The sequence below is a fragment of the Sinocyclocheilus rhinocerous genome, unplaced genomic scaffold (assembly GCF_001515625.1).
Source record: "Sinocyclocheilus rhinocerous isolate Xijiao unplaced genomic scaffold, SAMN03320098_v1.1 scaffold980, whole genome shotgun sequence".
NCBI lineage: Eukaryota > Metazoa > Chordata > Actinopteri > Cypriniformes > Cyprinidae > Sinocyclocheilus > Sinocyclocheilus rhinocerous.
This window is the reverse complement of record NW_015635053.1, coordinates 195731-221654: the sequence shown is the minus strand read 5'-3', so window position 1 is coordinate 221654 and position 25924 is coordinate 195731. Positions and strand designations below refer to the sequence as shown.

Sequence of the window (25924 nt, the reverse complement as noted above, 5' to 3'; positions counted from 1 at the left end):
TTAGGTTATTTCAAGTCAGGTTTTGGACTTTAATCCCCGCTTTTCCTCAGGTCTCCGTCGTGGTGTTGTGATACATCATATTCACGCGCAGCAGTGATGAGAGAACGTGCTTGAGAAACAGTTTAGAGAGGAGAAGTCAATCTACATATAAAATTATTGGTCACTTTCTAAATAATAAAAGTATAGCGCATCCACTAGTAGTTATTAAAGCGATAAGCCCCAAGAAGCCGTGGTTTACAGTGAATTTATAACAGCTAAGGTGCGTTGTTAGGCACGACGCGAAGTGGACCACGGCTTCACAATCAGAATCAAGGACCGGAACTATCCGTTTTATAAATATAAATAAATCGGTTGTTACTGATGCAAACATTTTAGAAATGATGCATTGCAATATAAATGACAACTTTTAGCCGATACACATTATTTAAACCAATGCATCGTATCGTTAACTTTTTATGCCGATGCACCGTGCGAATCGGGGAATCTTCCCATCCCTATATATATATAATATATATATTAATGTGTATAATGTGATTTTTTTTTCCCGCCACATAATTTTAGGTAAGCTGAAAGCAAATTCAATTTGGTTCCTTTACAGAGAACAAGTGTAAACACACTTATGTTTATTTATTTAGCTTTGACATCTTAGATTATATATTAACTCTTTATTATGCTGCAGTTCAAAAGCACAATATTTGTCAAAAAATAAATAAATAAAAAATCAACCAAATCGTGCAGCCCTGTTTTAGACCTTTTTTCATTTGTATTCACTATAAACAACCATTTCTTTAGTATCTTACTGTCTATCTGTCGTTCTTTTCTTCCGTGCTTCTCTCAGGCGGAGGAGAGAATGCAGGGCGAGGTGAGTGTCTGTCTCTCATCTCTGATTTTCCCTCTCTGTCATTCAGAAATTAATGACAGTCATATTAATAACCTCTTTTTGTCATACGTGTTCTCAGAGATCATAACAGCTGAAGTCAGCTAATGTTAGGAGCTAACGAACTAACACATTGATTCAAAGCCTTTAACTGTCATTAGCTGTCCAGAAGGCTGTTATGAGATTCCTCTGCTGTGTTTCATTCAATCATGACCGACATGTCTCTGGACTGAAGGAAATCAGTAGCTAACCACTTGCTACATGTTGGTATTTATAGTTGCCTCCATGTTCTGTGTTTCATAACTATAATGTGAAGGCCTATTCACATCAGATGGGATAAAACAAACACCAAATAATAAAAATAGAATAAAAATGAAATATTATATAATTAAAAATAAAAGTAATTGTCACATTCAAAATATTTGTACTGACATTGATTTTATTTTTATTTTTATGAAAAATACTTGATATCTAAATAAAGGCCAAACATTTTATTGAGCATAAACAATTAAGAAAATTACCTTGCTTCAGAATAATTTAGTTGGTGAATTAAATTGTAAATTGCAATAAATTGCCACATTTTTGTCATTTTATATGAAACTTGGATATCTTTCATTTATATTAATAAAACTAATAAACACATTTTCAGCATCCAAACAGTTAAGAAAATGACCTTGATTCAGAATAAAAAAATATATTTAATTGCTGGATTAAAATTGTAATTGCTAAGTTTGTCATTTTATATGAAACTTTGAATATAAATTAAAATAAAAAAAATCTTCAGCATCCAAACAAATAAGAAAATATAAATTAATATATACATTTATTGAATTGCTGAGTTTAAATATATTTATAAAGTATAATGTCATTTATATAAAGCATTTATATCTATACTCTGTATCTATAGTAAATTATCTTTAATTAATGTTAACAATAATAACTATATATACTATATATAGTATATAGTATATATACTATATACTATATAAATATAATCAAAATAATATCTAATAATATCTAATTAAAAAAAAAAATTGTATACAAACAATTAAAAAAATAATAATAATCCTTTCAAATGAAAAAAAAAAAGAAGAAATTATTAAGAAAAAGAAAAAATATGATCTTTTAGACTTTTAGACTGCATTATGGTCTTTTAGACTTGGCACATTGCATTAGTTAGACTAGTTTGTGTATAGTATCGTTGTGGAGCTATTGTTTCATATCCTGATGGGAAAAGGCCTTCACTCTTTCGTGATGCGTCTACTTGATCTATGGATGCAAAATGAAGGTGTCTCACCAAGTTACTTCGAAAACTCTCTTAGAGAGATGGACAAAAAGTGTACTTGGTGAAGTTTTGCATTCCAAGCCTGAAGGCTTGAAGTGAGCCTGATTTTACTCATTGTGTGTGTTGTTCTGGTCTGCTGCGCCTCATAGTATGTGAATATACTCTCCATTCGTCTTTCTGTTGTCTTCAGTTGCATGTATAGAGTTTATCAGCCTGTTCCAAATAGAGATCATATAAACAGACACAGTTGCTATTGGGAGTGCTAAATATCATCTGTCACAGTTTTCCAGCAGCTGCAGTGAGCTTCAGCAGTTCAGTCTGACTGTAACACTGTCAATTAGGAAAAACAATTTAGAGATTTATGTCAAAGTAAATAATCTGATTTTAGAGGAATAGTTCACCAAAAATGAAAATTGTCATCATTTACTCCTGGAATGGCTATGAATATCCCATAACGTCAATCCTATATGATTTGCTTTCTTCCCTGGAACACAAAAGCAGATGATCAGCAGAATTTTTTTTTTTTTTTTTTTCTGCTGTGTTCTGCTTTTTTTTTATTCAGTGGAATTCAATGGCAAGCTCAGAAATGACAATATAAAAGTAGCTCATATGAACTGCACAAATGAGTTGTGAGAGCTTTATTGGAGAACATTGTCAGTCAGTTAATGACCTTTTCTCATGTAAAGCTATCATAGGACTTCAGAGTACTTCAAAAGTATGGAGTACTTTCATGATATTTTTACTTTGCTGTTTTGTCATTTTTGGAGCTTGACAGTCCTCAGTCATACAGGTCTGGAACAACATGAGGAAGAGTAGTGATGACCGAATTCTCATTTTTGGGTGAACTATTCCTTTACATTTTTGATGCAGATTTATGCATTGAATTGTATGTTGGTTAATAACTTTGTGCGGTTCTTCACAGCAAATCCGTAAGCTGAGGAGGGAGCTGGAGTCTTCACAGGAGAAGGTGGCCAATCTGACCTCACAGCTGTCTGCTAATGTAAGTGTACACTGTCACATAGGAACGAACATACTATTTTGTATGTACAGTACACTATTCAGTTATTCTATTCAGTCTATTCATAAAAGAATAATGAAAAAATCATTGACAATAATCATGAATGTTTCTTGTGCAGCAAATCAGCATATTATTATGATTTCTGAAGGATCACGTGACACTGTAGACTGGAGTAATGATGCTGAAAATCCAGCTTTGGATCACAGAAATAAATTACATTTTACAATACATTCAAATAGAAAGCAGTTATTTTAAATTGCAATAATATTTCACAATATCAGCTTTACTTTTATAAAATAAATGCAGACTTAGTAAGCATAAGAGACTTTTTTTAGAAACTTAAAATAATCTTACAGAACCCTAACTTTTGAACGGTAGTGTGTATTATTTTTTTGATTATTATTATTAGTTTTTTTAAACATTCATTCTTTATTTAATATTACTTTAATTATATGATGATCATATGTAATGCAATTCAGTGGATTCTTTTTGTTTATCTATAGGCCAACCTGGTGGCAGCATTTGAGCAGAGTCTGGCCCTCATGACCTCTCGACTCCAGACCCTCTCTGTCAGCTCTGATCAGAAGGTATGATATTCATCCTTAAAACAAACAAAAACTCCTGCAATCATCTCAGTTCCACCATTTATGGGTATAAAGTTACACCATTTATAGCTTATTGGTAACAGTTACAGCATTAGCTTTTCATATCGTGATGAAGCAGGATCCTTGACCAAATTTATTAGAAAATGTTTTACAAGAAAATATTTATTTCTGTCTTTCTACTACAACATTTTATCTTTAATTTCCCATTACTTGACATTTCTTTGTAATTTAAAAAAAAATATTCTAGTAATTTCTGAGTCAAAATTGTTTCAAAGTGAATTCTACACCATTTCTTTCATTGTAGTACCATGTTTTAAAAACAAAAAAGCCATGTGTTTGAAACATATTACCCCTTAACTGTCCTTTTACCGCCCATATTTAGATCAATACATGTAACCTCACAGAGTCACAGAGAGCCAAAGAGCAAATTTGGGTCAAATTATGACTGAATGGATTTTGGGGGTTGCTGGCTTTAATTTACTGTCAAGGGGTCACTGTGTTTATCTGTGCAATACTCCAAAATTTTGAGTTCATGATTTGCCTTTGGCTAAATTAACGCACATGCAGGAGGGTTTAGAAGTGCAACGCTGACTTTCATGCCACATTGCCCTCTGTGAAAGAGGCAGCCGGTCTAGAGAGCTTACGCTGCGAGGCAGCGACACGGATTCATGCATTCGTTTCAGTGGCTGTGACCCTACAGATCATTTCAGTGATTTAGAGAAAGCACATGATGTTGAGATACCAGTGATGCACAGCTGGAGGAGCTTTTGTAGACGTCCCTGTGGCTTTGTCTGCCGTAAATGTCATTGGTCAAGTGCAGGCAGTAAATCATTGCGGAAAGCAGAAGTGAACCTACATTTGTTTGGAAAACCGTCAGTAGCTGCGCTTTGGGGAATGCTGTTTCAATGTTTATGCTTTAAATGGATGAGCACAGACTAAATACATCTGTGTTTTTTCTCTATAGGACAGTGAATTACTGGACCTTAGAGAAACAATCGAGAGCCTAAAGACCAAGAACATGGAGGCGCAGGCCGTTATCCAAGTCGCACTCAGTAACCCAGATGTTGCCCCCAAAGGTGAAGACAGCAAACATGCACCTCAAATTGAGTTTTAGCTCAATATCCAATGAATGTTAGCAAACAAACGTTCTTTATTTCTTCTCTCAGAGTTGCGAATCAGGAGGCAGAACTCATCCGAGAGCATCTCTAGTCTGAACAGCATTACCAGTCACTCCAGTGTGGGCAGCTTGAAAGACGACGCCAAGAAGAAGAAGAAAAAGAGCTGGGTAAGCGGAAGAAAGAGCCTAAGATGGAATTATAGTGACTATTATTATCTGCTCGTGCATAACCACAGTTTTCACATATTCTTTGTAAATCTATAAGGTCTATGAGGTAAGTTTATATGTCTCTCTGAGGAAATGTTCCTCATCTGTTGTTTCTAACCGCTCTATAAAGGTTATCATCGGTGCAGCTGCTCTAACAGTCACTGCCGCTTATACTTTCATATGTGTAAAATACTATATGTTACAAATGTTATGAGGTGAATTTACTGAGCAGATAGCACAAGTGGTCGACCAATAAATCGCCAATGCAGAAATTTGTCATTTTTAGCTACTGGCATCAGCCATTATGTTTTTTCTGTTTGGTCAATGAGTGTTGAAAGCAGGACTTTTATTTTGACAGCACTGAAATCCAAGCGAGTGCAGAGATAGAAGTTGCCTTTCTCCATCTTTATTGGCTTAGTGTCGTTGTTCTCTCTAATAATTGAAAATCAAACATGTCTAATGCTTTATATCCAGTTTGCCACTACAACAAATTCATGTCATATTCATATTATATTCACTGTGTACTGTATGTGAACTGAGAAAATGTGATTCCCAGTTCACACAGACTTACCAGATTACTGAATGTAGTTATTCACAGTGTTTACTTTTTTCACTTCTTTATCTGTGAAAAATACTATAATAACATTAAAGGGATAGTTCACCCAAAAATGAAAATTCTGTTTGGAACGACATGAGGGTAATTAATAGGGCTGCACGATAAATCGCATGCGATATTTAACGCGCATCTTGTCAGAAAGCCGGTTCTGTAATCAGCGGTAAATCTCCATCACCTGCGGGCTTTCACATTGAGCAGCATTAACTACACAGAGCCGTTGTTCACTGACGAGCTGCGCAAAAAATCGCGCGAATATGAACGTGGTTTGGCGTAGCTCGTCAGTGAACAACTTCTGGAGATTTACCGCTGATTACAGAACCGACTTTTCTGACAAGATGCGCGTTAAATATCGCATGCGATTTATCGTGCAGCCCTATTAATTACCCTCATGTCGTTCCAAACAGAATTTTCATTTTTGGCTGAACTATCCCTTTAAGATGCTATTTAAAATATAAATTTGTTAATTTTACAGATTTATCTATTTTTTCAAATGATTTATCTCTAATTTTAATAAATATATTGTACAACAAATATAAATCTCTTTGCAAAAATTGGTTATGCATGTAATATTTACGATATTTTATTAAATGCGATATCATTACCATATTTGAATTCAATATAATATTGGCCTATATCGGACATCAGCCACCCTACTTTACAAGATATACACTATCAGCCATGCAGAATCCATATTGGTCAACCTCTAGTTAGCACCAGCTGCTAAGAACTGACAAAATGGGGACCCACATGATTTTGCAATTGTGCTATGACCTGAATTGCATTAATTACTTCAGTGCATCAGGTATATCAGCAACTTATAAAGTGGTGCAAGTGACCAGCTCTATCACTAGGCTCCATTCATTCTTAATGAATTCCCTCTAGAATGCTATTTTATTAATACTATAAACATGTGGTAACACTGTGAATGTGTCATATGGCTATGACGGAAGAAGAAGAAAAGCAGTTATTAAATCTGTCACACATAAAAGAATGAAGCTGCATCTGAACACTCACACTAACTCTGGCATGTATAGTAGAGACAGAGCACTTTGCATGTTGAAATAATTTGTTATAGCTCTTTGGTATTTTACCTGTGTTTTATTTTTTGTGGTTCAAGGCTGTAAGCTCATTTCTAGGAATGATTGCATCACATATAACTATCCACACCAACACCTGAGTGTTTCAAGTGCACTTGTTGAAAAACATCTGTCCTTTTCTCTTGTGCTGTTGTTTAAGTGTCTGTCCTTTTGTGCTTGAAGTATCTTCATTGAATTCAACACTTGATAAACTAGGGAGGTTTGCAGAATGTAAAATGAACCTTAGATTTTGCATCTCCATACAATATGATTATGATTATACTCTAAGAAGCTGATAACATTTTCACATAAATATATACAGTATATAAATGAATTAATGCTTTTATTCAGCATTTCAGCAATAAATTGATCAAAAGTGTCAGTAAAGACATTAATAATTTTACAAAATATTTTTTTTTCTATTAATCAAAGAATCCTGAAAAAAAATGTATTCCACGGAAATACTGTTTTAATACTCATAAGAAATGGTTCTTGTGCAGCAAATCAGCATATTAAAATGACTTCTGAAGGATTATTTGACACTGAAGACTGGAGAAATGATGCTGAAAATTCAGCTTTGATCACAGGAATAAATTACATTTTAAAATATATTCACATGCAACAGTTATTTTAAATTGTAATAATATTCCACAAATTACTTTTTATTTTATTTTTGATCAAATAAGACTTATTTCACATTTGAATTTTTAAACAATAGTGAAAGTTAATAAACTTTAAATGAGTGAAAAAATCAGAATAAACATTTATTCTTATATTTGTGAATTACTTCAGTGTGTTTTAAGTTCTCTGCCTTTCTCTCGATCTCTCTGTAGTTACGAAGTTCTTTTGGCAAGGCGTTCAGCATTAAGAAGGGCGCTAAAGGTGGCTCCATGTACTCTGATATTGAAGAGATCGCCACTCCAGACTCTTCTGCACCCAACTCACCAAAACTGGGTCATGAAGATGGAGAGAACCCGCCCACTTCCCTCCCATCCAGCCAATCAGCCACCTCCTCTGTGTGAGTAAAGTCTTCATGTGCCAATCACAATATCAGGCGAAAATCAGGCAAAAGTGGGCAATTTCACTTTTGAAATGCAGCAGTAATTGGACTATTACACCCTTTAGACTGCTTTTAAGTGTTAGCACTTTTTAAACAGTAATGACATTGCGTTCTAACAGGATCCATGAAAGCAACGAGGAAAACGAGAGCGATGAGAAGATGGTGTCAGAGCTGCGGTCTGAGCTGTGGGAGAAAGAGATGAAACTGACGGACATTCGGCTAGAAGCGCTGAGCTCAGCACATCAGCTGGAGCAGCTACAAGAGACCATGAACAACATGCAGGTCAGTGACTGGTTTAGTGATGTTTTGGTGTTACCTTTGCTCTGCGAATTTTCATGGGCAAAATCCAGTCATTTCGATAGGAATCTACGCGATTGGGAATTACACATAAGGGCGACAGATTTCACAGATTTTGCAATGGGTTCAAGTTGGTCATGTGAATTTGTCGCATTGACCAACACAAAGCTAAGTGGTTTGAAAGTAACTTCTGTGTGAGCATACATCACTACACTATTGACAGTAGACAATGGATATGTTTTGCCTGTGAAATTTCACAAATATGTGAAACCGTGCATATCTTCACTGCAGTTCATGACTTTGCATGTCAAACATTACATTGAAAACAAAACTTTAATCAAACTCTCTCATTGTAGAGTGTGGTGGAGAGTCTGAAGGCAGAGAACGATCAGCTGAAAACAGGAAGTGCTCCATCATCCCTTGTCCTTCCTTGCAGCCCACCTTCTACTTCCACCTCCCAGCCGTCTGGTCTGGCCAGCCTCCTGAACTCCAACCAAACCAAACCACCCATGAGCCTCACCAAGTCCTTTAGCCTCAGCCTCAATGAGTGCTCCAACACTGGTGATTGCTGCTGCTGTCACCACCGTCGAGCTAGGTGGGCGTGGTTTCAGCAACCTTCTCCCGCCTTTTTGCCCATTTTCGATTATCCGGGAGTGACGCGCTGCTAAGACGGCGACGGCTGGCTCCGCCCACTTTGAGCTTCAAAAACGCTCTTCAGAAACCTACGGGTGACGTCACGGACACTACGTCCATGTTTTTATACAGTCTATGATAAAAACTAGTTAGCTCCAAGCATTGCTTCCCATTACTAATCTAGAAATGTCACTGGCGGATTGAGTCAAATAATTATTTCTGTCAAGCAGACATTGCTCCTATGGAGTTACTGAGCCTGTCATCTCAGAGGAATGAGGTCTTTACGCGTGTGGTGGTCCGTATAGCTGACCAGCAAGTGTCCAGAGAGGTGAATACGTGAAAACATATTGCAAATGGCTTTACATACATGAACATTAGATCATATGCACTAAATAAGCCAACTGGTGTACAATCAGCAGGTGAGGCAGCAGGATTTCTACATCGGCTCTGTGAGGATTCGTGGGAAAACTGAATGGTCTATGTTAGACACGGACATCTCCACAGCTTTCAGGGTGAGATCTCATTCTGTGGTGTAAAGACAGCTAAAAATGTTTAAATATATGCAAAAAAGGAAGGTCATGACATAAAATCATAATGTAGTATGCAAAAGATGTATGAAAAAAATCTAATAATGTTTTAGTATGCAATAATACCGTCATTACTGATGATATTTAATAGCAGACATATTATCAAAAGTCAGTAGGTTATTTTGATAATGACTCATGGAATATTATCAAAAGTCAATCTTTTTTTTCTTGATTTAAATTTTTTTTAAATTATTTTATATTTACTGTAAATTGTTTTAAATGTAATTGTTTATTTAATTGATATTTTTCAATTGATATTTAATTATTTAATTGCTATTTTTCAATTGATATTGAATTATTTAATTGATATTTTTCCAATTGATATTTAATTATTTAATTGATATTTTTCAATTGATATTTAAAATATATGTGTGTGTGTATGTGTGTTTACTATATAATAGATGGATGGATGGATGGATGGATGGATGGATGGATGAATGGATGGATGGATTGATTGACTGACTGATTTAAATTAATGTATTTATTATAATACTTAATTAATCTAATGTGTTCTTTGTATTCGTACATCAGGACTATATTTCGCAGGTGGATCCTAGTGCGAGTATGGGACTGTCTGTCGACTCTATCCACAGTTACAGTATTAATCAGAGCAGGAGGGTGCTTGGAGCCGAAGCCCCAGAAAGTTCACCCTGTGACTGTTTAAAAAAGGGCCCTGGACTCGTCACTGTCGCCCTCAAAGGTGAAAAACTTACACTTTCAACTTGTCCTACACAGGTACAATGTGAGGTGTCCTCACTGAAAGTGAAATTCTGTTCGAATTGGCAAAAATCACAAGCATCAGAACAGATGCTGTGCTTCATTCGCCTTATAATGTTAGAATCTCTGACTTCCTATATGACAAAAAGTGCAGTTCTCCATGGCACTTGTCACTGACCTCTGGTTCAACTAATCTCGCTCTATACCAGGTTTTAAGGAGAAGTGTGTGGACAGTCTGGTGTTTGAGACGCTCATCCCCAAGCCCATGATACAACACTACATAAGTCTGCTTCTGAAGCACCGACGGCTGGTCCTGTCGGGCCCCAGCGGCACGGGGAAGACCTATCTCACCACCCGACTGGCTGAGTACCTGCTGGAGAAGAGCGGCCGTGAGCCCGGCCCTGGCCTTTTCACCACCTTCAACATGCACCAACAAACCTGCAAGGTGAAGCCTAGAAATCACACTTCCCAGGAAACACTGACTGGTTTGGTGTGACCAGCAGTTGTAAAGCCTCACTTTGGTCTTCTCTCCCTCAGGACCTCCAGCTGTACCTGTCTAATCTGGCCAATCAGATTGACCGAGACTGTGGCACTGAGGACATTCCATTGGTCATTATCTTGGACGATATCAGTGACGCGTCTTCCATCACTGACCTGGTCAACAGTGCACTGACCTGCAAATATCACAAATGGTGAGGAAGCTCCTATGTTAAGGACGCGATATTGTATTGTATGTTGTATCTCTTAAAAAATGTCACAATCATATTTTAAGGTAAAATAATATGTAGGGAAAATTAAGCAATTTTACTTTTTTTGTGGCAATTAAGACAATTTCTGCCCAAAGTCTCATTACTGTAATGTGAAACATTAGTGCATAATACAAATCATATTTAAATTGAAACCTGCATAAATTAGAGGCAGTATAACAAATGCTAACATAACTTTATAAATACTTAATAAAAATAATAAATTATTTTTGCATTACAATAATGAGAATGTGGTGGAAAATATTTTTAAATGTCATTTAATTAATGTTACATTGCAGAAATTCTTAATGATACAAAAAATTCTAATTTTATTTTTGCAAAATATAATTTAAAATATAATTTAATGGAAAATGACCTGGAAGAATTTATTGACAAACTGTGTGAGATTCACTCTTTTACAAGAGTTTTTTTTTTTTTTTCATTCATTTTCAAAATTACATTTTCTTGGGAAGTATTTTTCTTGGATATTATATTTTATACCTTGGTTATTTGTTTTAGTCCTTACGTCATTGGAACCACCAATCAGTCTGTTAAGATGCCATCCAATCATGGCCTGCATCTCAGCTTCAGGTAAGTTCCTCATTCCTTTAGCACTGTTTCATTCAAGTTTGTAGATTCTGGTAAGACAACATAAAATCTGCAAAAAAAAATTTGAAATCCCATATCAGTATTCTAACCATTTGTAATTATCTGTTTGCCTGAAGAATGGTCACCTTCTCCAACAACGTGGAGCCTGCAAATGGTTTCCTAGTGCGTTACTTGCACAGGAAGTTGATCGAAACGGAGGATGAAGGCACAGTTCACAGCGCTGAGGTGCTGAGGGTTCTGGACTGGGTGCCTAAACTCTGGTACCATCTCCATACCTTCCTGGAGAAACACAGCACCTCTGACTTCCTCATAGGTACAGCTTTCTGAATGTCTGTTTTACACAGTGCTCTTCAGAAAAAAAAGAAAAACATATTTAACCATTTATATTAGCTAATTAATCCGAGCAACCTTTCAAAGGTTAGGTTATATCCTACAGCAACTTAAGTTTCGGCTCCTCTCTTTGCAGGTCCCTGCTTCTTCTTGTCTTGCCCAGTATCATTAGCAGAGTTTCGCTCCTGGTTTATTGATCTCTGGAACCAGTCCATTATTCCTTATCTTCAGGAGGGAGCTAAGGATGGTGTGAAGGTAAGCTGCTCATAGGCATCTGACAACAGAAGCAGGGATGTCTAACCCTGCTCATGGATGGCCACCATCCAGCAGAGTTCAACTCCAACACTAACTAAACACTTCAAGCTCTTCTGGATTACTAGAAACTGTAGGTGTTTTGGAGCTAGATTATGCAGTAAAATGGTCAGTGTTTCGGGTGCTGAGGCCATTGTTTCAGATCGCTAGTTCGCATTTTGGTAGCCTATCCGTCCACTGCGGCTGCCATACTCAGACTAGATATTTTCTAGTGCACTTTGGGTGGGATAAATGCAGAGCACTAATTCCGAGTATAGGTCACCATACTTGGCCACATGTCACGTCACTTTTTTTTTTTTAGATATGCAAACGCCCCTTATAAGATTTCAATCCAATGACATTTTGAAGGACAAGACAGTAGCCTATAGGATGTATTTTGAATGTCCGGTAGTCCTCAAATAACATTATAGTCTCGTCTTGTTAAGGAAGACGCGGCATTAATTTCGTCATAGTTTTTATCATCAGATATTAGTTTTAGCTCGTCAACGTCTCGTCTTAGTCACAGAAAAAATGTTCGTTAACGAATATTTTTCGTCGTCGTCTTCGTTGACGAAATTAACACTGAAGAGGGTCCTCCTCATAAGTGACCAAATTGAAACACACTTCATAGGGAGCAACTCTCTTGATGGTTACTCTTGTGCACCATACAGAAAGTGCAAGAGACTCAACTTACACTCCCAATTGATTTCAACAGCTTCTAAGCTAACAACTCTATGCTTTTTGGTAATGATTTCTAATTAACCTTGTTTATCCATCTACATCTTGGTTTTCTAAGTTTTCTCTGTCTTCCTTTACTGAGCTTGTATCCTTGGTGAAAAATACTGTTTAAGCTAGTTTGTAGGTCAAGCACTTGTGTGCTTAGCCTGGTCAGGCTTGTGTGTTTTTTGTTATTACAGGGGTTCTGTGACACCAGTAAAACATTTTAGGCTGGTTTCAGAGTTTATTCTGTCTTAAGGCCAGGACACAACAAGCTGGCCATCAGCCAACGTAAGGCCACTGGCGAGCATCTATGGGGCTAGTTTTTTTGGTGTATTCCACACGTCGGCTCTCATCAGGCTCACATCAGTGGAATTTTGCCCAATTCAACATGTTGAATCGGCGCCATGGCCATCAGTGAGTTTGAGAACTCTGATTGGATGTTCACTTTAACGAAGGAGTCAGTGCACAGTGTATAGACCGTTAACTCCTTACATGCAGGTGTAGTCTGTGCGGTGTGTTGAAGCATAGCTTTTTGGTCCAGACACAGCTGATGCGAAGTGACAACAACGTCGACTTTAATTGCCATTAGTTCTTTGAAGTCGGCTTGGTATGTCGTGGCTTTTACATCTTGGCCAAAATGAGGCAACTCACTAGGTTTTAGAACAGAGTTCATCTGTTACTAAAAGAGTTGCGTTTTGTTGGATCATATGACACTTATTGTGTCTTCTCGAAGTGCAGTGGAGCCTTGAAGCTCAATCTCTGCATTGATATATTTCAGGTCCATGGTCAGAAATCAGCATGGGAGGATCCAGTGGAGTGGGTGAGGGATACGCTGCCCTGGCCTTCAGCTCAACAGGACCAGGCCAAACTCTTTCACCTCCCTCCGCCAACCACTGGCCCCAATTCTGCTCTAACACAGCAGCCCAGTGACGACAGGGTCACGTCCAACAAGGACACGTCTCTGTCCACAATGGAGTCCGATCCACTGGTGAGTGTCTAGTACAACTACACCTGAACCTTTGTGAACAAATCTGCATGTGTTGTGACAAGCTGTCCTTGTTCTGTTCCTCATTCAGATGGCGATGCTGCTGAAACTCCAGGAGTCTGCCAACTACATCGAATCACCCGAACGGGACATTTCTGGCAACCCCACTTTCTAGGCTGAGCTAAAAGACTCGAGAGCTTACTAATGGCTAGTGCTGTTACAAAACACTGTTCTGTACAGCTGATTTGCACCTCCTGTCTCCTTCAAAAGACTTGTGAGAGTCGAGAAGAGAAACTCTCAAGAACAACCATGTCAAGGCAGACAAAACTCTTAAGTCTGAAAGAAAAACAGAAGAACTGATCCTGCCAGATCTATGCGAGAATCTTTTTTGCACTGTTGTCTTAACCGGTCCTTCCTTTGCTTATTTAACCTGCAAGTGGCATGGCAATACTTGCAACTGGGGATTGTGAAGATTGGACGATTGTGAAGATGAAATGTTCTTATCTACCATACTGGGAACAAAATGTGCTCCACAGTTGTTTGATATTACTTTTGACCATATGGACCAAAAATCTATTTATTCTTGTTTGCAAAAGTACCAACACTCCATCCTCAAGATCAAGTCGCCTGAACCCTGTACACAAAGGTGCAGTTACATTTAGACCAACTCGCATGGATGCAAAATGTAATGTACAAGATGGTGCTTAGAATTCAGCCTTAAATGATGTCCCTCCATATATCATAAAGTCAGTTCCATAGCAATCAGAATATTACTCTATATTACCTCACAGTTTGCATAGTGATGCAGTTTTAAGGTGCAGTACATACCCATAGCCAGGTTGCATTCATTCCTATCAAACATGCAGACATCAGAAGGATGTAGACTGTAGAGGATGCACTTTGATTCGTAGCTTTCAATCAAGAGCACTGACTGGTTGTTCAAGATTCGTATGTTGTTCGCTCCAATGGTGAGTTGTAGCAACAAAACAACCAAAATTTGTGAGAGTTTGAGGCGACATGAGTGATAGAGACTCATCAAGTTCAATTATATGCAAACGTCATGTGATCTGCCGCCTGATATTGTTGAAAAAAGTTGCTGGATTACGGTGGCACTTGGAAATGCAGCAAAGCTGGGAATGACTGCAGTAGGGTTCATGTGATCCACTGCCTGATACAGTCGGAGGGCGACCTCAGGCAAATAAATAGCTGTCAGTTATAACAAAGGTGCTGTTACCGGTGCATGGGAACAGTATGCAACATATTACTTTCAGTAATTGTTTATGTGATAGTGCTTTTGACCTTAAGGTACAGATATACTTCATTTTCCATGTTTCCACACCATTGAGCATTCAAGCCCTTCACAGTAAACTTGAGCGTTGTGACCGTGAGCATGTTCTAGTAAGCCTTCAAGCACTCAAATCTCTTGCGCAATCGCTGTTGTCCATGCACAAGTCCATGGCATGCAGACACAAAAAAACGGGCTGCACACGAATGTTGTGCACAGACAAGAATTGCTTAACATGGACTGTGCGAGCCAGAGCGAAACATGGACAAGTGAAGTATACTTTCAACTTTAGATCCAGTACCCAAGGTGTTCATTGATCATCAAGATAATCAAAGGCTTTGTTCTCACAGACACCCCAAACCAAATTCACTTAACTTTGTGCTGATGTAGCAACTAATGTAGGCCCTGTTTCCACCTGGCATTAACGTGTTTCAAATGCATCTCTTGTGATCTCTTGTTTTTGGGTTTTGTTGAGAAACTCCCCTTTTATTTTGGGATACTCAACATTTTTTTGCAAGAGTCCCAAGTGCGGCACACAAAAACTATTAAATGAAGGAAACCATGTTGTGCAGCTTATGAGCGAGCAGGAATGTAAGCAAATGAAAAAGATACAGATTGCAGCTGCCAACACCACGAAGTTTGCATTACTTATTTTGGTGCACTTTCTCTCAACACGTCCCAGAACAATCAAGTGTTAGTTGAGCAGGTGGCAAGAAGGTGATGTTTAACTTCAGTTCGGAGCACATCCAGGACAAATGAGGATTCATATTATTAATGTGATGTGGTCACATGCATTTTTGACTACCTCTGTATGTGGTTTCAGTGATCCGATCACAGTTTTAGACCATGTTTACACCTGCATTTAGTGCCTAACACTTGTGATCGGATCATCAAAAATGCATATTAATACAAGGTGGAAACAGGGCTGTAAATATACTGGATATTGGTTCCACTGCCTGAACAAATGAAGCCAATTTGAGCTCCTGCAAAATAAGATGTAGTTAGATTGGTTTTGGAAACAAATCAGGATTGTTTGCAGTGTGAACAAAGCCAAAATGGTTTAAACAATTTGTTATGTCTGGAGGAGGTTTAGCAATTTATGTTTGGCCTTTGTTATGTCTAGAGTTTCAAAGCTAAATCACATCAGTGTTAGCTCATGGTTTTACACACACTTATGTCTTTTGGTCTTCTGTAACAATGTAGCCAGTTTTGTAAATGCTTAATAGTTTTTTTTATTATTATTTCTGGTCATTTTAAGTCACAGGATGACCCCATATCAGGGTCTTTTACAAACTCTCAAATCATTCCAGTAACAATTGCAATAATGACAGAATATCTTGCAATTCAACACAGCCTAAAAAATATCAATGGTGGATTGTAACTCATTAATGCGTTTGCTATTGGATGATTACAGGTGCTCCAGAACTGTATGTGCATGAAAGCTTTAACTGAGGAAAATTATAGCTAAAAAAGGCACCTTATTATGAGACGCCAAAGGATGTGTTGGCAACCAGTCTACAAGAGCAAAGAGATCTTTTTCATAAATTACCAAATTGAAACTGAATTTCTCTTGTACATGTACTAACCGGTTAGTACTAGCGCTATAGCAATGTCAGATGAAACGTAATCTGAGAATGTAAACTGGATCAAAACTTCAGTTTGCCAACACACCTAGTGCTCTAGATGATGCTTGCTGACTCTTGTGCTCGTGTTTACGTGTCCTGTTACTGTCAGACGTAGCTCTCCAAATGAATAACCAGAGGAGCATTTTTTTAAGGTCTTTTTTCTCTGTTTTTTTTTTTTACTAACGGATCTGAGTCTGACATTTGTAAATAGATTTTCAAAAAAAAATTGCCAAAAAAAATGCAAACAAAAAAGGTCTATGGTAGAACAAACAGAGCAAGGATAAAGTATAACGACTACTGTATAAACTGAATGTGTCTGTTTAGATATACATTACAGCGAGGATCGCGGTCATCTCTCAGTTATCACCTTTCCAGTAGAGGCAAGTTAACTGCCACAAAGTAACTAGATCATGTTGCCTATGTACATGTTTCACTATAAAAGTGTCCTCTGTATTCTCTTCCGGATCGTACAAGGTATTGAATGGCTTTTACGATTGAGTTGGCCATAACAACCCATAAAAAAACAGTAAAAAAATAAGTGGCAGCGGTGCTTCAAATCACACAAGTACCCCAAAATCTGTCTTAACAGCTCATCGTATGATCATAAACTTCCCTTAATCGCTTAAGGATAGTTTGGGGCTTTGGGGAAGATTCAAGGTAAAGGTGTTTGTCATGAAAATGTGCCTAATATAAGCCAACTCGTTGGACATTGCAATACCTAAACTATTATGTTTTGCAAGGGATTGTTTGCTGTGGAGGATAAGAATGCGAGCGAACGTGTTATCCTTTTTTATGCTAGCTTATAAATAACATTGAGATTTGAGCTCGCCGGTAGTCTCGTTTCCAGATGTCCTGGAAATTTGAGGCTGCTTTGCCAGCTAGCACAAACTAAAGCCATTTCCCACCGTCTCTTCTCGTCTCACAGATACATTTGCCATCGTAGTACAGTGTGCTTTATCATATCTGCTGTCTTGCATATGAACTGATACAGTCTGGACAACCTAAAATGGAGTGTCTATCTAAGTTTCGATTAATTTATTAATTATTTTACGACTAACAACGCTGAATGTTCAAGCAGGCACAATAATAATACAAAACCTGTGCTTTGTAAACTTGGGTTTTTTCCCACCTGTTTTAGATTAAACGGGTTCAATATTGTTTATCAAAACAGATTGATTTGTCACTATGCAACGTTGGAATAACATTGTAGAGTTGAGTTGTTAGTACCAATGACAGATAACAATGGTAAGCTAATGTGCAGGTTTGATGGTGTTTTAATGTTGATGTGTATCACCATTGTTTGTCTGGGAAAAACATATTGGACCTACCTGTCCCACTGGGATTTTGAACAAAAACTGTTTTTTTTTTTCTTTCTCTTCTTCTTCCTCTTTTTTTTTCGTGCTTTCTTTAAGAAATCTTTCTATTTTGTATAGAACATTGCAATTGTAAGTAATAATACAAAACCTGTGCTTTGTAAACTTGGGTTTTTTCCCACCTGTTTTAGATTAAACGGGTTCAATATTGTTTATCAAAACAGATTGATTTGTCACTATGCAGCGTTGGAATAACATTGTAGAGTTGAGTTGTTAGTACCAATGACAGATAACAATGGTAAGCTAATGTGCAGGTTTGATGGTGTTTTAATGTTGATGTGTATCACCATTGTTTGTCTGGGAAAAACACATTGGACCTACCTGTCCCACTGGGATTTTGAACAAAAACTGTTTTTTTTTTCTCTCTCTTCTTCTTCCTCTTTTTTTTTCGTGCTTTCTTTAAGAAATCTTTCTATTTTGTATAGAACATTGCAATTGTAAACATTGTAAATAGAAAACTCATCTGCGACCACAATCACAGTAAAATATGAGAAGATCCGGCCCTATGATGAGACACCTTTTGTTATTGTTGGTTTTTATTATTATTTTTTAAACTGTCTGCTGGAAAGGGGTTATAAAGGCATGTGCTGATCTGAGAGAATTTCTTCCATCAAATATTCACTCACGTTTCCAATAAACTTGTGCCATCCCTACACTGGTTTTGTGCATTTATTAAAGTAAAAAAAAAAAATGCTATTTGGCAATTATTACATAAATGTAATAAAACATGACAGATAATCAATAAATTATTAATTTACTTACTTGTCTAATAGTATTAGTATATCAAAATACTGACGTTTTATTATAGTAGCATATACAGTATTAAATCTATCATTTTTGGCAGAGACTAAGGCTATGTGATTAAAATATGTCCTTTCTGTGCAGTTGTTTTTTTTTTTTTTTTAGGAAAACTAGGAATTACACAAGCTTCAGTCTGGATCCAACCCTTACAAAGATCTGAGATGACCGAACACCTAAAAAGAGATGATGCCAACCACCCAGAAGACCTCAGATGATGCCAACCTTGAACCAACATACAAAACATGACAGCTGTTTGTATTTTTTTATCACTAAACTCTCAACTCATGTATTCCTATTATAAAATTATTTTTGAGGTTTGTCTCCCTCTACTGCCTGAATTTTGTAACTGCAGTATAGACAGCACTGTGCATTTGCAATTTTAGACAAAAGAGGGCGCCAAATAAAAAAATAAAATAAAAAACTTGGATTAAATGCAAGACATTAAGAAGTGATATTAAAAATGAGAAAAGTTAAGTCAGAAATATTTAGGCACGAAATAAGCTACATGATACTGAGTTAAGCAATAGTTTGAGTAATGAGGTGAGACCCGTTTAGGGTTATTCCTGAGTTGATAAGAAAGAACAGATTTATGAAGGCTATTTAAAGAAGAGGAGGAGTCCCGAAGGTCCATACTCAGAGGCGGTATAAATTGAACGTCCCAAAAGGCATTGTCATTTCAAAGACCGGCCGCCCTGTTGAGGTTTTCCCAAGCATCATGCCAGCCAAACCAGCACCTATCAAAAAGTCAGCCAAGAAGGCTGCTCCGAAAGAGGAGAAGCCAGCAGAGCCGGTGCCCGAGGCTGCTCCCGCTGAAGCGGCGCCGATAGAAGCTCCTGCTGAAGCGGCCGTGGCGGAAACCGCTCCCGCTGCCGAGGCACCTGCTCCCGAAGGTACTCCACGCATCTGAACGCTGCTCTTTATTTAAACAGCACATACCTCAAAGTGTGCCTAACCCTAACAACATCTCATTTAAAAGAACTATTCGTCGCACTTTAATGTAAACTGTAAAATTTCTACTCACCTTAACGGGCAAAAATGATTTTGTTCATGGACGTCTATCAGTTGTTATTTTAATAAAAGAATAAAAGTATCATCAGTTCTGTCGAGGACTCACACACGCCCTCTAATGAACAACATGCGCTTCTTCCACTTTTAGCTATCATTTGCCATGGTAATCTGCCAAAACACCAACGTTACTAGTTATTTTAGAGTGTTATTTACCAATGCTGTTTATTGAGGCCTTCTATTAAAGTTTTATTCTCATTCAACAATCAGTTTTTATTTTTAGATTTTATTTTGTGTGTGTGTGTGTGTCTATATATGTTTAGCTGCTGCAAAATGGTAATGAATAATATATAATGAATAAAATTCTATAAAATAAATGTTGATTTTTCTTCCTGGTAGCTAGTGGTAGAATATATTTATGAATTTACTTACTTACTAGTGTCTAATAGTATATCAAAATACTAAAGTTTTATTATAGTAGCATATACAGTATTAAATCTATCATTTTTGGCAGAGACTAAGGCTATATGATTCAAATATGTCCTTTTTGTGCAGTTTTTTTATTTTATTTTTTCTTTTTATTTAGGAAAACTGAATTTTCTAAACATCCACATAATGCTAGAAGATAAGTTCTTGTAAAAAGATAACTTGGGTGTCGGCATTACAATAATTACTTATAATAGATAGCCTGAACTGTCACAAAACTAAATATACTAATTATTATAGATGTGTGTTGAAGTTTCCCTGATATGAGTCTAAGCCCAGAGTTTCCTCAGAAGCAAATGAATTAAACAGGAAGCACCTGTGATTTGATCCTTGAGCCTTGTCTTACAGCAGCATTGTAATTTATACCTTCCTCTAACATGTACCTAACATCTTCTAACATTTATTTAACATGTAACACTAGCCTCTGCCCCTGCTGCTCGGGGTTAAACTGCTGCCCCTTAAGACGAAACCTCAGCATAGACTATATGAATGACTATTACCCTGTTGAAATGATTTAGGTTTTGCATAAAAGTACAAATATAATTTTATCATCTCACTTGTACAATATGTAAATCATATTAAATTTTACATTAACCCACATCTCAAGATCAAAACGAACTCCTCTCTCCTTCTGCATTCTGTTTGATCTCTTTGCCAATTTTGACACCTTAACATTGTTCAGATTTCATCATTTTACAAAGACTGATTCATCCAGCAGTCATCTATCGGAGCAAATGTTGCTTCTTCAGTAAACTGGTGGCCTGCTGAGTGCAAAAACCACTGATCACCAACAATGTGTGCTGTCAGCCAATACTAGAACAGGCTGTGGTTGATGAGCATGTCTCACTGCATGCTGAAATGAAATGGCATGTCTTTTCACCTGACTTTTCATTAACGTCTTTAGTTGCTGCCAAGGAAACCAGTGTGACCACTGCATGAGGGGGAGGTTATGTTAGGTTAAGGTAAGTAAGTATATATATATATATATATATATATATCTGCTGAAGTTTGTGCTGTGGAAGAAGGTGCTATTCCTGCAGCTGTTGCTCCATAAACTACTATTACTAAAAAAATAAAAAAACGCTTATTCTAAACAGTACTAATCTAGCGATATCTCCAGAGTGGCACTGCGCTAATGGAAGTCTAATGATTTGCTATCAGGCCCTGCTGAGGAAGCTGCTCCCTCCACTGATGCTCCAGCTGAGGGTAAATCATTTTGGTTTGGTCATGAGTTTTAATTATTCCATTTCAGTTTGGATCCAGATGCTTTATAATGTGAGATACACCCTTCAGAAAAAGAAAATTCATAAAGTTCATTCTCAAATGCTTTGATTGTGTTGTTTTTATTTTATTGACATATAGCATTAAAATCGTTGGTGCATGTGAATGAATCAAACTCTGAATCCTAATATTCTTGCATATTTGTTCATCAGCTGCTCCTGCTGAAGCTGCACCTGTAGAAGAGCCACCTAAAGCACCAACAGCAACTCCTGCAGCAGGTAAACCATCCATCCACCAAATCCGTCCATTCAACCACCCACCCAAGCATCCATCCATCCATCCCTCCATCCTATTCAGCCTTCCACCCATAAATCCCCACACCCACCCAATCAATCAATCAATCATCCACCCAATACATCCATCCCCTCAGTCAATCAATCATCCACCAAATCTACCCATTCATCCATCCATCCACCCACCCACCCAATCTATCCACCCATTCATCTATCCATCTGCCCAATCAATCCACCCATTCATCTATCCATCCATGAATCCACCCAATCAATCCATCCATCCACCCAACCTTACTTACCCATCCATCCACCTAATCAATCCACCTATCCACGAATTCTCTCAATCATCCGTCTATTCCATGCACAAATCCACCCAAACCATCCATCCCCATCCATCAACCCAATCTCATCTACCCATCCATCCATTCGTCCAATCAATCCATCTACAAAATGAACCCCACCTATTCATCCATCCACCCAATCAATACACCTATCCACGAATCCACCCAATCATCCATCCCCATCCATCCACCCAATCTCACCTACCCATCCCTCCATTAGCCCAATCAATCCATCTGCTCAATCATCCATAAAATTGACCCCACCTATTCATCCATCCATCCACCCAATCAGTTCACCCATCCATGAATCTACCCAATCATCCGTCCATCCCCATCCATCCACCCAATCTCACCCATCCATCCATTTGCCCAATCAATCCATCAACAAAATTGACCCCACCTATTCATCCATTCATCTGTCCTATCAATCCATCCACCTACCCAAACAATAAATCAATCACTCTATCCATCCATACATCCATCGAATCTGCCCAATCATCCATCCATCTACCCAATCTACCCACCCATTCATCCATCCATCAGCCCAAACAACCCATCCATCCACAAATCCACCCAATCACCCATTCATCCACACACCCATCCACCAAATCCTCCCAATCCACCCCACCTATTCATCCATTCATCTGCTCTATCAATCCATCCATCTACCCAATCAATAAATCCATCATATCCTTCTTTTGATATTTTCAATACTAAAGAAATGCATGTGTTTTTCTGCTATGAGTTCATTGTATATATGTCTCTAATGAATGTGCAGTGTCCACAAGTGCCCCTCAGAACCTCAGTGTGGATGATGTCAATGAAACCTCAGTCACTCTTAAGTGGAGATCCCCGGAGAATATTGGTTCTGGGCTGGATGGATATACCGTGGAATACTGCAAGGAAGGATGTGCGTATATTCTCTCAGTATTGCTGATAAGCTCTTTAGGCTGAGGGATAGTGTTTCAATCATCGTGCCTTCTTCTAGAAATTGAACCATGTTGAACTATCAGATGTCATCAGAAAAGTGGGTTATATGACAGTCTGTTATAGCACCTGTCTTTGAGATGTCACCACAGACTGATTTATAGCTAGCTCCTCCAGGTCTCCCTATTAGGAATGGATGCTTTCAACCAACTGTCACCGTATCTGCACACCCCACATTTAGATTTGTGGATGTATACTGACATCACCACTAGTGTGTTGGAAAATTCATATTTGATGTTTAACTGAGTAGTTGACGCATAACATCCACACGCTTTTGCTATAAACAACAAGATTTTAGGTTTCAAATTTTTAGGAATATATAATGTATTATCAAAGTACTGTAATGCATAATTTATAATCACCTTTTTGCCTTTACTAGTTGATTTGATATGTTTCTGTGGTGACAGTTTTTTTTAAGTGCAAAAATAAAAAATAATAAAATAAAATAATTATTTTGATAAAACTATTAAAAGCCTTGCTTAAAATATTTTTTTAATTGTACATGGAATATAGCATATTCCAATAATAGTTCATGTCAAACTGCAGTTAAATCTACCCTTTATTACCTAGCTATATTAAGTTCTATGAACATTATAATATTATATATATGTTTATGTTGTCAAAAGTTTATTATTTTTTACTATTATATACATATATTAAATTTCCATATATGAAATATATCGTCATATGAAGTAAAAACATATATTAAACCTATTAAAAATTGGAACAATTTCAAATAGCACATATATCTAACCCATACAAATATATGTTTATACATATAATACATTTTTGAGATACATGTCATGTACATGTATATCCGTCCTAAATCCTGTCAATAAACATTGATATTATATAATCAATATAAATGATAGACATGTGTTTAAAAATGGATAACCAAAACATATATAAACATACAGATATTTTTGTATAAATGTTGTTTTAATTTGCATTTTTTTTAAAGTTGTATATATAAATGTTGAAATATGGTTGCTACCATATAAAAACTCATATGCATATGTACAAATACATATTTTACTATGGTGATTTTATGATCTTTAGCTACCCAGAGAATGTACATATGTGAAAATTATAGGTAACATATACTGCAATATCACTCTTAAAATAGGGAAAATATATATATATGATTTCATTTTTGTATGGGGCCGGTCAGTCTATAACCAGTTATATGTACTTATAAATATATTTATATTTATGAGTGTACTTTTGTTCAGATCTCTAGGAGGATTTAAAACTCATAGGTTCTCGTCATCTGTCCATTTTTACACTATACAGCTTCTGAATGGGTGCTTGCCAATAAAGAGCTCATCACGTCCAACCGGTTTGTCATCAGCGGCCTGACAGCCGGAGACCTACTTAACATTCGTGTGGTGGCGGTGAATGCCGGAGGCCGCAGCGAGCCCGTCGCTCTGGCACAGCCCGTCACCGTCCGGGAGATCATGGGTGAGTGTCTGTGCACTGTTGGACCTGCATGTGTGGGGGACAGATGAAAGTGAAGGGACGTCTGATTACTTCATAGTGTTCATTTTGAGTGTATTCTCTGAGCCCTGGCTCATGTGGCTTACTGCCGGAGCTCAGATGACCGTATGTGTTTCCCCACCGCGAGGGGAGCGGTGGAAGTGGACGGCCTACAGCCTGTAGCTACCTCTCCTGCCCTCAATGGGTTCAACAGCTGTGGGTATATAAATCCCATTGGCTTGTGCCGACAAGAGCTTTCATTAGCATTTAAATTACAAACATAAAGACCTAAGGCTGTCAGTGCAATCTGAGCTCACGGCTGAGAAACACTGTAAACACATACTGTACATTTGTCTCCTAAATAGAGCGAAGGTACTTATATAAATGTGTTTTTTAAAGATTTTTTATCAAAGGATCATATGAACTGCTTTCGTTGCTAGTGTGACTTTGGGGTCAAGAAGTGTTTATATTCAGTGCTTGGTTCTTTGCCCTTGCACTTCACCACTTTCATTAGGGGATCTTGACCTTGACGCATTTATTACTATAGTTATAACTGCTTGCAAGTAAAACAGTTATTATTTGGTTGGATCAAGACTGGCTTTTTTTTTCAATATAGGGTAATGCAGTATTCTCAAGAGTGAGTCTACATTAACTGTTAAAAGGTGAAACATTATTATATGCCAATATATTATTGCATAAATAATCAAGATAAAGAGCAAACAATACATTTGTCATAAATTATTTCTGTCATAAGTTACTCATGTTTTTCAAACCTGTATGACTTTCTTTCTTCTGCATAACATAGAATAAGATATTTAAAAGCAAAATATATTCAAGATGTATATAAGTGTTTTAAAACCAAACCGTTTTGGTTACCATTGACTTCTATAGTATGGACAAAAACTACAGATTTTCTTATAATATAAACTATTATGTTCCTTAAAGTAAATGATGACAGAATGAGGGTGAACTATCCCTTAAAATGTAGTTAAATCTACACTTATAAGTTAATATTTTCATTATGAAATAATTTTAAATATTTTATTATTTTTATGTTATTAAATATAATTTTGAAATATATAATAAAGAATTTTAAATAAATGAAGGTATCTATAATAATTGTACTAAATGTAAACAAATGTATTGAATGTAAATATATTTTTGGAAACTTTACATTTTCAAATGATTAGGTAAGTCTTATCTTACATATCTTGCAAAAAAAAAAAAAATATATATATATATATATATATTTATA

The 25924-nt window shown here is 37.0% G+C and overlaps 2 protein-coding genes across 3 annotated transcripts in view; both read left to right on the top strand.

The window, feature by feature from the left end:
• The window catches only part of LOC107746511 (neuron navigator 1-like), a 39919-nt gene extending 22433 nt beyond the window's left edge, over nucleotides 1-17486 (top strand). Inside the window, exons 9-26 of the mRNA XM_016560752.1 lie at nucleotides 839-862; nucleotides 3085-3162; nucleotides 3684-3767; nucleotides 4750-4861; nucleotides 4952-5070; nucleotides 7635-7819; nucleotides 7981-8143; nucleotides 8515-8719; nucleotides 9022-9119; nucleotides 9211-9303; nucleotides 9910-10078; nucleotides 10305-10540; nucleotides 10633-10787; nucleotides 11361-11432; nucleotides 11567-11763; nucleotides 11917-12035; nucleotides 13570-13779; nucleotides 13868-17486. Coding sequence (XP_016416238.1) covers nucleotides 839-862; nucleotides 3085-3162; nucleotides 3684-3767; nucleotides 4750-4861; nucleotides 4952-5070; nucleotides 7635-7819; nucleotides 7981-8143; nucleotides 8515-8719; nucleotides 9022-9119; nucleotides 9211-9303; nucleotides 9910-10078; nucleotides 10305-10540; nucleotides 10633-10787; nucleotides 11361-11432; nucleotides 11567-11763; nucleotides 11917-12035; nucleotides 13570-13779; nucleotides 13868-13951 — 2403 coding nt within the window. The 3' untranslated portion in view covers nucleotides 13952-17486. The remainder of the gene's footprint in view (nucleotides 1-838; nucleotides 863-3084; nucleotides 3163-3683; nucleotides 3768-4749; nucleotides 4862-4951; nucleotides 5071-7634; nucleotides 7820-7980; nucleotides 8144-8514; nucleotides 8720-9021; nucleotides 9120-9210; nucleotides 9304-9909; nucleotides 10079-10304; nucleotides 10541-10632; nucleotides 10788-11360; nucleotides 11433-11566; nucleotides 11764-11916; nucleotides 12036-13569; nucleotides 13780-13867) is intronic.
• A 2064-nt stretch (nucleotides 17487-19550) lies between these two features.
• Nucleotides 19551-25924, top strand: part of LOC107746526 (myosin-binding protein H-like) — a 36599-nt gene continuing 30225 nt past the window's right edge. Inside the window, exons 1-5 of one of the 2 annotated variants that reach the window (XM_016560765.1) lie at nucleotides 19551-19750; nucleotides 21513-21557; nucleotides 21785-21850; nucleotides 22985-23116; nucleotides 24487-24654. In XM_016560765.1, the coding sequence (XP_016416251.1) occupies nucleotides 19576-19750; nucleotides 21513-21557; nucleotides 21785-21850; nucleotides 22985-23116; nucleotides 24487-24654 (586 nt within the window). In that variant the 5' untranslated portion in view covers nucleotides 19551-19575. The remainder of the gene's footprint in view (nucleotides 19751-21512; nucleotides 21558-21784; nucleotides 21851-22984; nucleotides 23117-24486; nucleotides 24655-25924) is intronic. The other variant, XM_016560766.1, reaches the window with a different exon arrangement.